General features: G+C 43.9%; 1 protein-coding gene across 4 annotated transcripts in view; it reads left to right on the top strand.

The window, feature by feature from the left end:
* Nucleotides 1-17,766, top strand: part of ehbp1 (EH domain binding protein 1) — a 188,199-nt gene that overhangs the window by 131,493 nt on the left and 38,940 nt on the right. For 3 of the 4 annotated variants that reach the window (XM_034100365.1, XM_034100363.2, XM_034100362.1), the window contains 5 exons: nt 2,894-3,157; nt 5,880-6,034; nt 12,290-12,428; nt 13,443-13,543; nt 15,862-15,985. In XM_034100365.1, coding sequence (XP_033956256.1) covers nt 2,894-3,157; nt 5,880-6,034; nt 12,290-12,428; nt 13,443-13,543; nt 15,862-15,985 — 783 coding nt within the window. The remainder of the gene's footprint in view (nt 1-2,893; nt 3,158-5,879; nt 6,035-12,289; nt 12,429-13,442; nt 13,544-15,861; nt 15,986-17,766) is intronic. The other variant, XM_034100364.2, reaches the window with a different exon arrangement.

Below are 17,766 nucleotides of genomic sequence, written 5' to 3'. Positions count from 1 at the left end.
CTACGACTTACACATTTCCATTATGCTCTCTAAAGGGGTTCTGCCTAATCCTCAGAGAACAACAAAAATGTCATTTGACAACGGCCACGGGTCTAAAATGCACCGCCCTCACATTCAGAGCAGCAGTTTACCCCGCGACTCCTCCCTCGCCTGTTTCGCCCTGTTAATCAACACGACACATTGTGCAGACAAATTATGCTCAGATACCAAACACTTCTAATGAAGGCTCGCAGGGAAGCAACCGCTGCTGTGTACATTTCCCACTGCTTTTCATTTCCTTGAAATTGCGGGTATTATGATAATAACCATCATTAGGACATTATTGTTTCAGACGCCTCGATATGACACCCCTCCTTTAGTCCTCTCTTCAGGTACATCCTGTGCTCTGAATGCAAATGGCAGCTGAGCATTTAATAATAATAATAATATATTTAATTTATATAGTGCTTCTCATCTGCCAAGACAAATCTCAAAGTGCTTCACAACAAGGGATACTGATACACTTTGAGAGATTAAACAAATAATTGTAATAATAATAAGAAATCAAAATATAAAATAGAGTACAAAAATAAAAGTCGGAGATAGCGATACAAATGGCAGTGCTCCAGGTGTACCGTGCTCAAAGTTTATTGGAAGGCGTGCCGAAAGAAGAGGGTCTTAAGGCCGGTTTTGAAGACCTCGGTGGAAGGGGCAGATCTCAGCTGATGTAGAAGGTGATGAAGAGTGCGAGGAGTTGATAAAGCATTATGAGTCGTGAGATTGTGATCAAGGTGAGGAAACAAGTGTACTGAAACGAAGAGACTGCGAAATTGCGGATGAACGATTATTGTCATTATCAAAAAAGCTGAATTGGAATAAAATAATTGTTATATAACGTCAGAAAAAAATGAAGTATGCCAACATTTTAAGGTTGAATTTCCAGTGATGTCGAAATGTTAAAATCCCCAAAACTCCAAATTCTTATTTTCCTAGAATATGAACTGAGAAGAGTACATTCCTATCAATTCAAAAGAAGCAGAGGAAAAGGACTGACATTGAATGATCTTTCTATCAATCCACTAGTTGATAAACCCACTAGTGGTTGCAGCTTGTGAGTTGTGTGTAGAGAGAGAGAGAGAGAGAGAGAGAGAGGGGGAAGGATGAATAGATTAGCAAAATAAACTGTAGCCTAAGAAATGGAGGTTTCCGGAGATGAGCGAAGAAATGAAAAACGTCTCAACCCTAAACACCAAGAAGGGAGATCAGCGACTTGTAGGTAACACGACGAGGAGAGACGGTGAGGGAGACGGACAGCAGCTTTTATGAGTTGCTCTAATTGTTGATCTCATTAAAAATGGAGTTCGGGAAAAGTACAGAAAAAAAGAGGAGGTGAGGAGAAGAGAGAAATGCTGTTGGCTGTGATACACAAGGCCTGCCGAGCAGAACGGCTAATCCTAGCCCCCACACTCTCTCTCACTCTCCCTCTCTCTCTCTCTCTCTCTCTCTCTCTCTCTCTCTCTCTCTCTCTCTCTCTCTCCTTCCCTCCTCTCTCGGCGCCTCTCCCTCTCTCACTCGTCTCCTCCTCCAGATCTCGCTCTTTCTCTCGTCTAGGATAGCGCTCCTCTATCTCTCTCGGAGGGAGAAGAAAGGAGAGAGCCTCCGCTCTCCGCTCTATCTCTCTCTCTAATCTCTCTCTTCCCTCTCAAGATCTCTCGCCTCCCTCATCTCCACTCCCTATCCTCCTTCGCTTACCTCCTCCACTCTCTATCCCTGATGACCTTCTCTCCCTCTCCCTCTCTCCCATGTCTCTCCTCTCCACTCCCTCTCTCTCCTCTCCCTCGTCTCTCCCCCTCTTCTTGCTCGTCCCTCTACTCTCTCTCTCCCTCTCTCTCTCCTTCCCCTTCCCCTTCTCTTCTCCCTCTCTCCCTCTCTCTCTCTCCTTCTCTCTCTCTCCTCGTCTCTCTCTCTCCCTCTCCTCTCTCTCTGTCTCTCCTCGTCTCTCTCTCTCCTCGTCTCCTCTCTCTCTCCCTCTCTGCCTCTCAGTGTCTGCCCGCAAAGAAACTTTCCAAACTCCATCACCATGGCGTGCCATTAATTAGGCCTCAGCCAGCCACGCAGGAGCACGCTCGCGAGCACGCTTCACATCGCAGCGAGCAAATTAGAAAAAGCAGGAAATGCTGTTATTTACTTCTCCGTCCTCCTCCCTTTGTTCTCGGCCTCTCCACCCACCTAGTAAACAGCAGAGGAGGGAGCCTGCAATGTCAGCCGCTGTTTACTGATTGTTTTCTTTTAATCCATGGTGGGTTATCCATGCAGCTCAGGACTCCATTTGAGTTTCTCCTAAATGTCTTTTTCTTCTTTTGTTCCTAATGTGGGGACACTGTTGTTTCCGTTGAGCCTCTCCGGAGACTTAATGGAATATGTTGCTTTCATGTTTGGGATGGTTTTGTTTCCCCTACCTCTTTTATCTGGAACAAAAAAGGGGAATGAGGGGAATTAAACCGAGGTCTCGCTTTTACTTTGTGTGTCAGATATTTGTGCGCTGATGCAGAGGGACCTATTGACAGACAGAGGCCAATCAATCAAAGTCCCTCCTTGTCTCTCAGGTGCAGTCCGATGCCTTCGATTTATTTATGAAGTTGCGCAGTTGAATGCAGCAATCCAGCAAAGACGTGCAAATAAAACAAGAGTCATTATCACATCAAGTGTACTGGAATGCTCAAGGGGAGAAAACATGTATTTGAGAGTATCATTTAGTTGTACTACATAGTCATCTAACATACATGTACTTCCAACAGATTACTGTTAACACAAACTAACAAATGCTTGTTTCTGCACTTTTACCCCTTCTCTCTTTCCTTCCTTGTCTCCATAACCCACCACCCTTTGATTTCCCTTCCCCCCGCACCCACAGATGTTTTGGATGGAGTGGGAAGTCCTTTTGAGGGTGATGATGGTGGGGAAGGTGAAAGGGGTGAGGAAGAGGGCAGGGTGGAGGAAGAGCAGCTCGATCTTAGTGGTGGTGGTGATGATGATGGTGATGAAGATGCTTTTGCTGCCACATCTGCTTCTGCGCTGGTTACTAACCCGCCGCCTCTGGAGGAGAATCTTCCAGCCACCTCCAGCACCCCCCTTCACCTGGAGCTTACTAACCCCGACTATGAGCTAACTTCTCTGGGTAAAATGCACTGGCTGTGGCTGTGTGGTGCTGCATGGTTCACTGTCTTTTTCTAACTAACTCCTTTACCTGTCTGGACTTTCTTTTGTGTGTTTTCTACATGGGTCATTTCTCTCAGACACACAACGGCGAATCAGGGACATTGTGGGTAAAACTATTTATAAAGGATCCTGGGTAGGGGGCAAGATTCTGAGATATACCATCTTAATGTCCATGGTTAAAGGCTTTCATTTACAGGCAACACAAGGGGTGCAATTCATCAGAAAAAAACTCTTACATTTATGGGAAAGATCTTAAATATAATTGAGATTATAAAGTCTTTAATTTGCAGCAAAAAAACTCACGAAAGTATAAAGTCGAAAAACTACTCAGTGTCAAATAGCCACATCACTTTACTTTGCTAATCATACTTTAATATTAGAAGTATCACCCCATGTACTAGCTCCATATTGATTTGTTACATTGCATTTAGCTGACGCTTTGATCCAAAGCGACTTACAATAAGTGCATTCGACCAAGAAGATACAAACTAGAAGAAAACAGGATTATATAAGTACATCAGGCTTCATACTGTAGAGCCACAACATTTCAAGTGCTACTCAACTGGCTTTAGTTAAGCCAGTCCTTTATTAGTATATAAGTGCTTTGTTAGTAATTCTATCGCTCGAGGTGGAGTCGAAAGAGATGAGTTTTCAGTCTGCGCCGGAAGGTGTGTAAGCTTTCTGCTGTCCTGATGTCAATGGGGAGCTCATTCCACAACTTGGGTCCCCCTCGCAGCGAGGGTGCAGCGAGTCGTTTGGCTGATGCAGAGCGGAATGCACGTGCTGGGGTGTACGGTTTAACCATGTCCCGGATGTAGGAAGGGCCAGATCCATTTGCAGCAAGCACCAGTGTCTTGAAGTGGATTCTAGCAGTTACCGGAAGCCAGTGGAGGGAGCGGAGGAGCGGCGTGGTGTGGGAACATGTTTTACCTACAATGTCCCTTATAAAAAGTTACACGGATCTTTCTGACAACCCACTCCATCTCGTCACAGTAAACACGCCTTATGAATTTAACGCGAGAGTAACTAAAACCTCGTCTTGTTAAAAAAGACTGCCCTCTAAGCTTTACTCACTGACTTGTGACATGTGACAGTCACACTTTTTGTTTTAGTATCTTCCTAAAGTGCATGCTGTCTATCTTAATGTTCACCACTATGTGTGATCTATCTCTATTCACTCGCCCCCTGTAACCCCGGCATCCTATTGGCTGCATGCACATGGAAGCTTCACTCGGGCGAAACTAGTTTACAGGGAGCCTTTGTTAAGTGCAGCCATATTGTTGTTGGTGTTTTTTTGCTTTCATGAGAAACTTCTTTAAGTAGTAATTAATAAATTGAAAAGTGCTCCCCTGACAAAAATAAAATCATATCTTCAGGAAAGCATTTGCTCAAATCTTCAGAGGTAAACTAATTAGTTTGTTTTTTTATTATTACATTTTCTTCCTCAATTTCCTGCTGATGTGAGATTGGTGAGAGCACAGTGAGGGACCAGAAGAAGCAAACATGAAAACAGAAAAATGCTTGCTGCCGCTTTGAAGCTCAGTATCTCTGCGCTTTTTCCGCCATTTCTGTGTTTTCTCTTCTTTCTTCTTTGTTGGTATGTTTTTATGTAGTCTTGAAAGAAATGGATGTTGTTGTTAAAACGAAATTAGCTGATACTGCACTTCATCCTTTCACATGTGTCCTGCATCCCAGGTCATTCACCCCACTTCCTGTATATCCTTGTGTGCGTGCGTGTGTGTGTGCGTGTGTGTGTGTGTGTGTGTGTGTGTGTGTATGTGTGTGTGTGTGTGTGTGTGTGTGTGTGTGTGTGTGTGTGTGTGTGTGTGTGTGTGTGTGTGTGTGTGTGTGTGTGTGTGTGTGTGTGTGTGTGTGTGTGTGTGTGTGTGTGTGTGTGTGTGTGTGTGTGTCACAGAGGGAGATGACACATGAAACGGTTGCTCTCCTGTTCTTTCATCTTCCTCAGTGCAGTGGTTTGGTCTGGCATTGGTTTCCACTCCCTGGAACATGAAGCTGTACGCAGCCACTGGAAGGCAGAGAGAGAACCTGAGGGAGGAAGGGCAGAGCAAGAAGAAATAATAGAGCACAAATATGAAGGGAGGATGGAGTTAAAGGAAGTGAGGAGGTTAGGATGGAGTTAAAGGAAGTGAGGAGGTTAGGATGGAGTTAAAGGAAGTGAGGAGGTTAGGTCTGACGGTTAAATGAGGGGAGGGAGTTAGGTAGAGATTTGAAAATTGCTATAAAAGGACAGGAAGATTATTTAGAATGAATGTAAAGATATGTTTGCTCCTGAGAAAGAGAATAATGTGATGATACACATATTTTTTTAAAAGCACATAAAAATAATGAGAAATCACAATCACATACTGTAGTATCTGAAAAGTCAATATTTTTGTTTTGTTTTACTTGTAGAAGTTTGTCATTATAATTAATTAAAATTGTTCAAGTTTTCATATTTTTTATTTCTTTATGGAACACTTGATGACATGCATGAGTGTGTTCATGAATCCAAACGTAATAATCTTCTCTATTGCTGTTCTTTATTACATTTCATACCATTTGTATTCACAGTATGTGTTTTTTTTTTTTACTTACTTTTGATATATTATAATGTTTGATTGTACTTTTCATTTTTACATAAAGTACACTGTTTATACTTATTTATATATTTGTATCTCCAGGCTCAAACAGTAAGCATGTGGACCTGAAGCTGAAGAAGCTGGTGGAGGTCAGCCCCAGAAGAGTCACCTCCCCTTCATCCCCGTCCTCCACATCTTCCTCATCTTCACCCACTGCCTCCTCCTCCTCCACGGTCAGCCCTGCAGAAGGACTGGAGGTAAAATGCACACACACACACACACACACGCACACACCCCTACAACACACACTCACCCAAACAACACACACACACTCACCCCTACAACACACACTCACCCAAACAACACACACACTCACCCCTACAACACACACACTCACACACACACACTCACCCCTACAACACACACACACACCCCTACAACACACACACTCACCCTTACAACACACACACTCACCCAAACAACACACATACCCCTACAACACACACTGAGTATCTCTACGTGCTTTATTTCTCTCCACAACTCTTTCTTCTTTTATCAGGGTTCATACAAGGTCTTGGAAGTTTAGAAAATGCTTAATTTAGAGCTGGTTTTCAAGCTATGCTAGAATTCAAATACACTACTTGAAAAACAGAGAATTAAATCTAAAACTAGAAAACATGATAAAACATGGAAAGTAAAAAAACAGTAGATAACTATTCATCTTGATCATATACTACAATACAAGTTTAAATGAACAGGTGGTAAAATCAAAGCGATTCATATATTTATTAATACTGTTCGTCGGAAATAATTGAGACACTGGAGGTTTTTGGTTAAGTTACTTTACATTTTATTTTTAATTCCACTTAATTGACATAAAAAACCCTATTTTGTCTCACTCTTCATCTCTCAGTCGCTCTCTCTGTCTCAATTGCTTTCCCTCCACACCATCAAAGGGTCAGTCCAATCAATCAGGTCCGATTATTGACCCGGTTGTCAGCCGACGGACCCCTTTGTACACATCAGTCAGTCGGACCACTTCATGTTAGTCCATCGCTTATCCCTCTCGTGTCCATATGAGTCTGTCTAAATCCACAGAGAAACACACACTGTCATCATAATGCTCTACATAACATGTTCCGGTCCCTTCTATTGACTATGACCTTTTCACACAGCCGCTGTGTGTCAGGAGGTGGAGAAGAGGTGCTGCTGCATGTGTGTATCTTCTGATGTGAATATTGAGTCAACAACAAGTAGTCGGCCGGTCTTAACATCTGTTTAATTGATTTTGAATGTCAAGTGGAATAAGGTGAGAGTGTGTGGCTGTCAGTACAAGGTAAACCCTCTGTGCTTATTGCGACACAGGGTGTCTTTGATCATCGATTCACATAAACACCCTCTTGGGTTCAAAGCCCAAAAGGCTTAGTGCTTTATGGCCAAAGGAGTGTGTGTGTGTGTGCACGAGTTACCGCTTGACCCTCACAGAAGTAGAATCGCCATTTGGTGACACCTATCTGAAACACTGTACCCAAAAGTGTGTTCAGTGCAGGGATGCATACCGGTATCCCGGTTACTGGTGGCTACGCTATACCGTACCGAAATCAGATCTGGTTTCGATACTTTAAAAAAAATATATATATATTTCCAAAAAAATAAAAATATTTTTTTTAATTTAATTTTAAAAGTGAGTCCGTGGCCCGTGATGGCGGGTGTTATAAATTAGATTTCATAATCGTTTTCCTTCATATGTTATGTATTTTTCATTGTTTGTTCAATACTAGAAAGGTAAAAGTCCCACAAATGAACTGTGATGGGATTTGTTTTCTCTCAGGCAAATGTTGATTTTAAAGATGAGATTTGTTTGTTTGTGCAATGCCGAGATCTCATGACCTTTATTCTATTATTTATTTGTTCTCTAGTCGAATCTCAGGTTTAACATTAATTATAACGGCCTGTTTGCATCGACAAGATGTGCTATTCACGCGGCACACCTGATGGCGGGTGTTATAAAAGATATTCCATAATCGGTTTTCTTCATATTTTTTATGTATCTTTCATTGTTTGTTCAGTACTAAAAGGTCCAAGAAGTCCCACCATTGAATTTAATATTCATTTGACATGTTAACTATATCGTAAAGCGCTTCATGGGAGTAATTGTGGGATGATACATTTTCAAAGTATCACGATATGTATCGGTTGAGTATCGGTATCGTTCAGTAGTATCGGTATCGTAAAAAAGTCAACGATATGCATCCCTAGTTCAGTGCCGCGTCCTGTAATATTTGTAATTATTTACTGAAGTGTATGGTTTGATAATTTTTAATTCGATCCAAGTAGGATTATAAGTAATGGCGCAAATTGTACTCAACACCATATAAAAGGGAAGCTGCACCAGGTGAATGTACTCACAAATACAAAAACAGATCAGTTCTGTGCTTATCCTTCTTTACAGTCAATGTGTGCAGAATATATAGGTTTGTGTGTGTGCAGCTGCTTGACTTTTTCTGTCCTTTAAAATCAACCATCAAGGATAAACTGTCCTGTCCCGAGAGGATTGGACATCCCAAAAGTCCTTCAGGCAGGGGAACGACCTGCAGGAACATCACACACACACACACACACACACACACACACACACACACACACACACACACACACACACACACACACACTCATTAGTGATTGTGTGTATGCGCAGCCTCGGTAGCGCACGATAAGGACATGCGACGCTCAGCAGACTGCAACGTTAGTCATGCTGCCCCCCACATGCACATTCACTCTCACACACACACACACACACACACACACACACACACACACACCCCAAAAGCACTGAATCACCACTGCCACCACGATGATAGCAGCGATACGAGATACAGGCGGGGAGAGAAAGGGAGGGAGGGAGGGGGACACCCCAATATCTGGCTGTCCCAGAGAGACGGACAGAGGGGTAACTGTGTGTGTGTGTGTGTGTGTGTGTGTGTGTGTGTGTGTGTGTGTGTGTGTGTGTGTGTGTGTGTGTGTGTGTGTGTGTGTGTGTGTGTGTGTGTGTGTGTGTGTGTGTGTGTGTGTGTGTGTGTGTGTGTGTGTGTGTGTGTGTGTGTGTGTGTGTGTGTGTGTGGTTCCCAACAGTTAAACAATAAGTAATAATTGGGTATTCGTCCTCCGGGTCCTAATCAGTCTCTCGGGGATTTGCTCTCCTGCTAAATCAACAGTTCCCTGTAGATATTGCAGGGGCTTGCAGTTTTTCACCAGTCAACAAACTGAAATGCATTATAACACACATCGTTCTGCTGGATATATGACAAGGACAGCCACATTAATCCAATAAATCCTTTGACATCCAATTATCAGTGTGTGTTACACTGTTTCTGCAAACAAACATGTGAAATATTCATAACATGGATGGACTTCATCCAGGCAACTTATCGCACTGTCAGTAGACTTTGTTCAGCGGCTGATATGGAACTGAAACTCTGAACCCTCACAGTGTTGTCTGCTTTTCCCATTTGACTTATAATGCATATACTTTGTGTTCCTTAAATAAAAGTTCTCATGTAAATAATTGTATCGAATACATTGCCTAACCACACAAATCATTGATTGCTTAAGCACTATGAAAAGAGGATGACCTTTGTGGTTTTCTGAATAACAGATTTAGTCCATCTTATTGTATATAATGATGGGACGTAAGCCGAGTACCCAATTCAATCAAAGGAAGTGCACTTGTCTGTATTTAAAGTGTTCTTTCTTCTTCCAAATAACTGAATATATGTGAAATTAGTTGCTGTTCAATGATTTATTTGGTCCTGAACAACACATTTTGTCCGGCAGTGGCCGTAGGGGCTTGGACTGTGAGCTGTAGGGTCGCTGGTTCAAGTCCCCAACCAGACCTAAAATATGGAATGTGGACTGCTACTTGGAGAGGTCCCAGTTCACCTCCTGAGCCCTGCCGTGGTGCCCTTGAGCAAGGCACCAGACACCCCCCCACTCCCATTGCTCCCCGGGCGCTGTACAATAGCTGCCCACTGCTCCTAGTACTAGACTCCTGGTACTAGGGTGGGTTAATGCAGAGAACACGTCACTGTGTGTGCTGGGGGCTCTGCATGTGTGACCATTAAAGAGGGTTTCATCCCTCCCAATTTATTTACGTTGTGTCAGTATTAATTGGAAAATGGAGAGATCCAAATGAGTTTTTATTCAGGAATCAGAAGCTGACAGGAAATGCTTTAATGTGCTGATGTTTTCCCCTCCTCACTTTTTCTGCAATCAGTCATTTAAATCTACTTTACTGGGATTCCTTCTGCTGCCATTAACGTTAACACGCACACACACACACACACACACACACACACACACACACACACACACACACACACACACACACATACCATGTATACATCACTTCAGGGGACATTACATTGACTTACATGCATTTCCTGGAGACTTACCCTAACCTTAACCATAACCAACACATGCCTAACCCTTACCCTAACCCTAACCAAGTCTTCACCCTAAAATTAATGATCCCCCTCATGGGGACCTCCAATTTGTCCCCATAAGGGAGGCGAGTCCCCACACGTGACTATGTAAACAGATTTAGGTCCCCACAAGTATAGTAATGCTAGTCCACGCACACGCACACGCACACACACACACACACACACACACACACACACACACACACACACACACACACACACATCCAGCCTTATGTTTTAAATGGTTAATTGGCCATTTTCTATACATGGGACTTCATTAACAGATGTGCCCCTCTCCTATTCGACTTGCCATCAGCTTTTAAGTGGCTGACAGACTAATAGACGAAACACAGTGAGAACAGACTAATTGCTGACATTGCTTGAAAGTCAATAATCTGAAGCTAAACTAACAACTCTTGTCTTCCGCGAGTTCCCCTCCCACTCTGTCTCTATTAGCTCTCCTCGCTCCGCACGCCCTGCCTGATCTCCCTCCGTCTCAAGCAGTGGAACATGTTTGCCCTAATTGTCGACTTTATTACACGTTTCGCCGTCTTATTAGCGTTGCCATGACGTCAATCTTAGCCCGAGTCGGTTTCTTTTCCACTCGGCTTGGCATATTTGGAAGCCTGGTAATAAAGCATTTCTGCACGGCGTTTTTGATAGCGGGAGAAGCGAGCGTGTAGCTTTTTAACACATGTTCACTTTGAAAACAATAGCGTTTTTTTGCATTTTGCATAATCTGAATATATTTTCTGGCTCGGGGTTTTGTTGAAAGTCAAGTTAATTGCCTGCTTTTTGTCTCTCTCATGAGTGAGGGAGTAAATGAGAGTGTGTGTGTGTGTGTGCGTTGGGAGAGAGGTGTTTAAGCAAACCACAATGAAGCTAACATATCAACTTCTACCAGATTTATCTCACGGCAGTAAGTGTGTTTGCACTCACGTGTTAACATGTGCACTAATGGGGTGTGTGTGTTTTTGGTCACAGTAATCACAGAGGCGGGTGTAACCCTGAACCGGCTGCCTCATAGAAGCCTGAGAGCAGATCTAAGTGGCTGGTACAGGCTGACAGAAGAATAGACGAGATGTGGAGAGGCAGCAGACTAATGGCTGATTAGTCAATAATTGGAAGTTAACAAACTCCTTCCATTTGTGTGCGGGAAATGACTGTTCATTTTCTGCTTATCCTTTTAGAACAGCCATAGTTTGGAGTTTAACTGTATTTCTGCACCTATTTGACATTTGGAAAATAATACATCACTGGCTGTACATGTACACAGGGGGTCCGCGGGGTGTTAAAAAGTATTAAAAGTTGATGAATCAATTTAGCGAAAATGAAAGCTATTAAAAAGTATTATACGGCATTTTCCAAGGTATGCCATTTTGTAGCTTGTTTTCAATAAGTATATAAAGTGTCCAAAGAGGTTGTGTTCTACCGTCTGCCTGAATGTAATCATGGCGTAGGTGTGTAGTGTGATTCTGTGGAGTTTATTGATGGCATCCCGTTGGATTGGACGTCATCTGAACGGCGCGGGAAAGTCCGTTTACGCCGGTTGCTAAACAACATCGTTATGGGGAAATGCAAGTCTGCGTCCAAATGGTTGGAAGATAAGGAGGAAGGACAATCAATACTGTATATAGTCAATGTGAGGTAAAGTGTGTCGCCAAGGTAACCGGTGAGAACTCAAAGTGGCGATGAGGTCTTATAATGTATGGAAAGGGTCTTAAAAAAGGTCTTACATTTGACTTCAGGATTCCTGCATATACCCTGATGTAGAAAAAAACACATCACTGGCTGTACATGTACACTATTGCCTCTATTTTATTGCAGTGATATTTAGTTATGGCACCATTTGTGATTCTGTTTTTGCAGATTATCCGGTTAACCCTCTTCTGTGTTTCAAGGTCTTAAAGAAACACCTTCAATACTATACTTCAGTATTATTACATCTGTTAAACATACTTTTGTATTTCTGTGGAATAAAGCAACAACCGTAATCAATGCTTGACCACATCTCCTCTCTGTGTTGGACAGAATAACGCGGAGGAGTTGCGAGCAGAGCGTCTGCGCAGAGCGACGGAGAGGCTGCGCAGCCCGGTCGTCTTCAACAAGGATTCTGCCGTCAGGAAAACTCAGTTGAAGTCCTTCAGCCAGTACGTGGAGAGCAGACCAGGTGAGAGACAATGCAACACACACACACACACACACACACACACACACACACACACACACACACACACACACACACACACACACACACACACACACGCACACACACACACAATACATTGTTTACACAGGGAACTGCTGGCTGTGCAGAAGCTCAATGATGATTCATTGTTTACTGTTTGAAACCGGCTTTGTGTGAAACAGGACTTATTTTACTTTCCTTTGAGCTGGCACTAAAGATGATGACGTCTTGTTTTAAGGAGATATCAGGCTTTTGAAAAGTAGTAATAAAAGTAATAGCATTAATGTAAACTTTTAATAAGCCATGACCATTCCTAGTTCATTATTGGTCCAGAATAGACGCTGGCCTCTTCGGCTCCACTACCCACCTGGAAGTCTAAGCATGTAAACAACATGTATATGTTATTATTGTTGGGGAATCATTTGCCCTGCATGTCCTCCTTCGCCCTCTGACGCAGCTGACCAGCCTTGATCAGCCGTTATCTCCCATAGCTGCCCTAGCATTTTGTTGATGCTGCCAGTTTATGCCCGGGCAACTCTCGGTCAGAGATGGTTATTGTTGCGGGACACCTGGAACACATCCTTCTCGGGGTGTGGATGACCCCGAGCCATAAGCGACAACAAACGTGATCCAGTGTCCTCAGCTGTTTAGTCTATCTATGGAAGAATGTTGATTATTACACTCTGAACTAGTTAAAACCTGGAGCTACAGGTCTTCAGAATTGATTGTGGCATCTCTACCGTGCGGTCAGACCGTGGCATGTCTTGTGAATTCTCCGGCCGAAGCTCCAAATAAACCGTCAGTGTTTGCCGTCAAAGCTCCAGCTCTCCTCGTGTCTCTCTCTGAGTCCTGACTCCAATTGCTTCAGAAGTTTCCCCCACAGTTATAGATCAATCAAACAGCAACAATCAATCCTCCTCATTTCTTCTGTAAATCTCACCGTGAATGTTTGTACTCTCTTTATGTTTCCCCTTTTCACACGTGTGCAACCGTCAGAGGTGAAGAGACAGAAGTCTATCCCTGAGGATCTGAGGAAGGCTGAGGAGGACCGAGGTTCACCGACGGACCTCGATATTCGCCGGCCATTTGAAGAGGAGGTTTGTCATTATCCTAAATCACACTTCTGCTGCACATGGTTTAGAATGCATAGTCCAAACGTGGTCATGGTTATGATATATTCACTATGAGGCTTTTGAGGTTAGCTTGGCCAATAGGGGAGTTATGTGTAAGGTTGTTTCCCTAAGTTGCGCCTTTTTCATTTCCTCTTAGGCAGCTTTCTTTCTGTCTCTCCTTTCTTGAATTATATAACACACACACACACACACACACACACACACACACACACACACACACACACACACACACACACACACACACACACACACACTTTACTCTACTGTCCTCCCTTCCCAGAGATACCCAAGTATTGATCTAACAGACAGACTGCCATTTTAATTATAACAATGCCAGATATCAGCTGGCATTTAGAGGTGTGTGTGTGCCAATAAGTTGTTTGCCTACGTTTCCTTCAAGTGCTCACACACACACACACACACACACACACACACACACATACACATACACACACACACACACACACCAACACACACACACTCCTCTCAGCCTCTGTTTGAACTTGTGTGTACAAAGACTGTGTCTATAAAAGTGCTATTATTTCAATGAGTGTGTATTTGAGTGTGTGTGTGTGTGTGTGTGTGTGTGTGTGTGTGTGTGTGTGTGTGTGTGTGTGTGTGTGTGTGTGTGTGTGTGTGTGTGTGTGTGTGTGTGTGTGCCACAGGAGACCACGGGGTGAATCTCTTTTTGCAAACAGCCCTCTCCTACCCTCGACCCTCCACCCCAGTCCCCCCCCCCCACACACACACACACCCACACCCACACACACACACACACACACACACACACACACCCTCCTCCCTGTGCCTGGGCCCCAGGGTTAATGGGTGTTCAACCTTTCCATTATCCCGATCAGCCAAGAATTACCTGCTGAATGATGTTTGCATTAATATAATATATATGGTAATTTCCCTGCTCTTAATTACGGCTGGGCCGAGCGCGGCAAGGGGAGTGGGCTGATCATGTGTAAAATTGATTTGCCAAGGAAAAATATGGTGATAGAGCGAGAGCAGGCAGGGAGGAGGAGGAGGAGGGAATCAACACACACATGCACACATCACACGTGCACACACACACACACACACACACACTGGGTAGAGCACAGCAAAAAGTGCTGGCCTGGGTGGAATATAAAAAAAAAAACCTTCTCTCTCTCCTGCTCACTAGTTCTCCTTCCCATTAAGAAAAACGAAGTGCATCAGCAATAAAATGGAGATATTTTTTTCCGGATGCATCCTCAGTAGTGAATTTGAATAAACATTTTCCTCACTCGGAGGAGTTTCTCTGGAGAATAGCAAGGAGACAGGAGACAGAGGTGAAGAGGGGTCAGAAATGGAGTGTGTATTAAGTGCCTATGGTTATAGAGTGATGGGTGTGTGTATCGTTATGGAGTGGCTGGTGTGTGTCGGAAGTATCTGAAATGGCAGAGTGTGAGTAAAAATAGCTTAGTTTAGTTTTAAGGTACATTTAAACTTAAGACTAGACAGCACAAATAATTATTAAAGACGACTTGTTGCATGATTTGTGCAACATTTTCGCAGTTTAGCCAAACTGATTTCAGACATGTTTTCCCCTCTGCCTGGCGCTCTCCATCCTAATAGTCAGAGCAGGAAACTATTTAAAAGCACGAGGGTTGCATTTATTTTGAATTTATCTCAACTGCATTTAATCCAAGTGCACAGCGATGCTAAGGAATTGCCAAACCGGGATGTCCACTATTGGGAAGTTAGCGTTTAAGAATATAAGTCCAAAGCTCAACGAGATAAAACCATAATGTTGAGTCACCATTAATATAGTAGTAGAGTTTTTGATTGATTGAGAATTTGAACTGTATACTCTATAACTAAACAATATACTCAGTGCATTCTCAGTGACTTCAGTGTGTCTTCATTCACAGTAAAGTATTTTGAAGAAAGGAATTACAAAATACCAAACACACTCGGATGAATCGAGAGCAGCAACAGTTAGCTGGTTTGTTTTATCTCCTAGTGTGAAAGTAAACTCTCTCCTGGCGTCACGTACTCTTGTTCTATGTATGGATGATTTGTGGACACACATCTGGTCTTACATTCTCCTTCATATATCTCTCTCCATGTATGTACTTCTATCCCTGCATTACCTCTTTGCTCCATCCCTCCTCTGTATTCCTCCCTCATCTGTCTCATCCCTCCATCTTTTTTATACTGTGTCTGTTTAATGCTATATCGCACTACTCTTCCTTTTCTCTCATAACCATTCTCTCCCCCCCCCCCCCCTCTCTCTCTCTCTCTCTGGTTGACAGAAGGCGTTCAAAGACACCAGTCAGTATGTGGTTGGGGAGCTGTCTGCGCTGGAGAGCGAGCAGAGGCACATCGACGCCCGAGCAGCTCGCGTGGAGAAGAGGCTGCGCTATCTCATGGACACAGGTACCCCAAGCCCAATTACACTGGAAAAACAGTTTTGGCAAATTGAGCGTACGCACGCACACGCACACGCACACACACACTCACTCTGGGAGTTTGTGTGTGTGTGTGTGAGGGAGAATCTTTGAAGCCCTCCCCTTTCGGTTGAATGTTGCACGACGGAGCGCTGGGTGGATATGAAAGGAGGGGTGAGGGAGGAGGAGGAGGAGGAGGTGGAGAAGGGTGTGTGTGGGGAGGGAGAGTAGGAGTGTGTCTCGGGGATGGGAGAAGAAGGGAGACCTCTCTGGGCTCGGGTGATAAGGGAGCCCTTCATGGGGGAAACGATAACTGGGTGCGATAGCGGAGCCCCAGCCGAAGTCTCCGCTGCAGCCGCTTGCCAGCCGCGGCCCAGCCAGCCAGAGCACTATTGAACAGCGCGCTCAGCCATGCACGGCTACACACACACACACACACACACACACACACACACACCCTCCTTCCCCTAGTACATATCTGGCCTTCATTGATATGCTGTATAAGGAAAGACGGGGGTGAGTTAAAGGGAGAGGCAAAGAAATGTAAAAACACGAGGCAACACAACACGAGCACTGACACAGTTCACAAATCCACGACACACGAATGCTTACACACATATAAAGTGCAATCTGGTTTGGCGTACAGAGCCATATTTGGAAGGTTTTTATTTAAGATTTGGCCGGGGGTAAAGCCTTGTTAAGACATCAGACGGTGTGTCGAGCCAAAAGAGGGGCCTTGGCTCCGTTAAGTCCCTAACTGAAATTGGAGAATAGCATCCCATTTGTGATACTGAACCATCCCGTTCCTCGCCCAAGAATGGCGGGGAGAACGAGAAGACATGCTTCCAGGAAGTGTAACATTTCACAAGCGTTCGGAGACCGTAGCTACAGTATGTCTTGTAGTAATTTAGGAGCAGCTCTCATGCTTTTTTCTGATGTATCAGTGCCCACCTCAGTGGATTTAGCCCCCGAAATCCTAAAGAAGCAACACAGGGGAGGGGAGGAGGTGGGGTGGGGAGATTTGCGCTCACCTACCCCATCCCATTTGTGTCCTGATATCAAGACTATCTCTTTTCCGTTTGTTGTGTTCGCTTTCCTGCTTTCCGCATCCCTCCCTGCCTCCGTGCCCTCTCCCCTGTCGGAGCGCACGCCATTGTGTCAATCTGAAGGGCTGTTTTTTTTCCTTCTTCTTCTCCACCCACTGATAAACCAGCCGCTAGCCAGCAAGACGCCAGGTTATTTACTTCAGCCATAAAGATTCCTCTCTATATAGTTATATAAATATATACTATATACCTGAAAAATATGATTCACTAGAAAAGGGAGAGGGTGACAACAGAGACGGCAAGGGCAAAATAATAAAAGGATATCACAAAGGAAACTAACCTTGGTTGCTTTTTACCACCTTATGCCATCAGCGGGGAATGATATCGAGGAAATGCGATTTCCAAAAGTCGACACATGGACTTCTGCTTGATGCAGGGTAATATAAATGGACGACATGGTATGAATAATATAGTCTAAACCCCTAAGGCTACATTTTGCAGCTTATAGTTACCATCAGCATTGAAACATGATCAGTTACTATGCGACTCTTTACAATATAAAAGAATGCTCGTACAAATGAGTTCCCCTATGCATTTGGTTGAACCGACGGGAAAATGAAAGTTGCCACATGGCGTTAGGCACCTTGCTTACTTTCTGAAAGTGCATTTCTGTTTCCATATCTCCTTCTGCAGCACTTGTCCCAGAGACTCATCCAATAGGTTA

This window comes from Pseudochaenichthys georgianus, chromosome 15, assembly GCF_902827115.2.
Source record: "Pseudochaenichthys georgianus chromosome 15, fPseGeo1.2, whole genome shotgun sequence".
Classification (NCBI taxonomy): Eukaryota; Metazoa; Chordata; class Actinopteri; order Perciformes; family Channichthyidae; genus Pseudochaenichthys; species Pseudochaenichthys georgianus.
The sequence above is the reverse complement of the archived record's forward strand: the minus strand, read 5'-3'. Positions and strand labels throughout refer to the sequence as shown.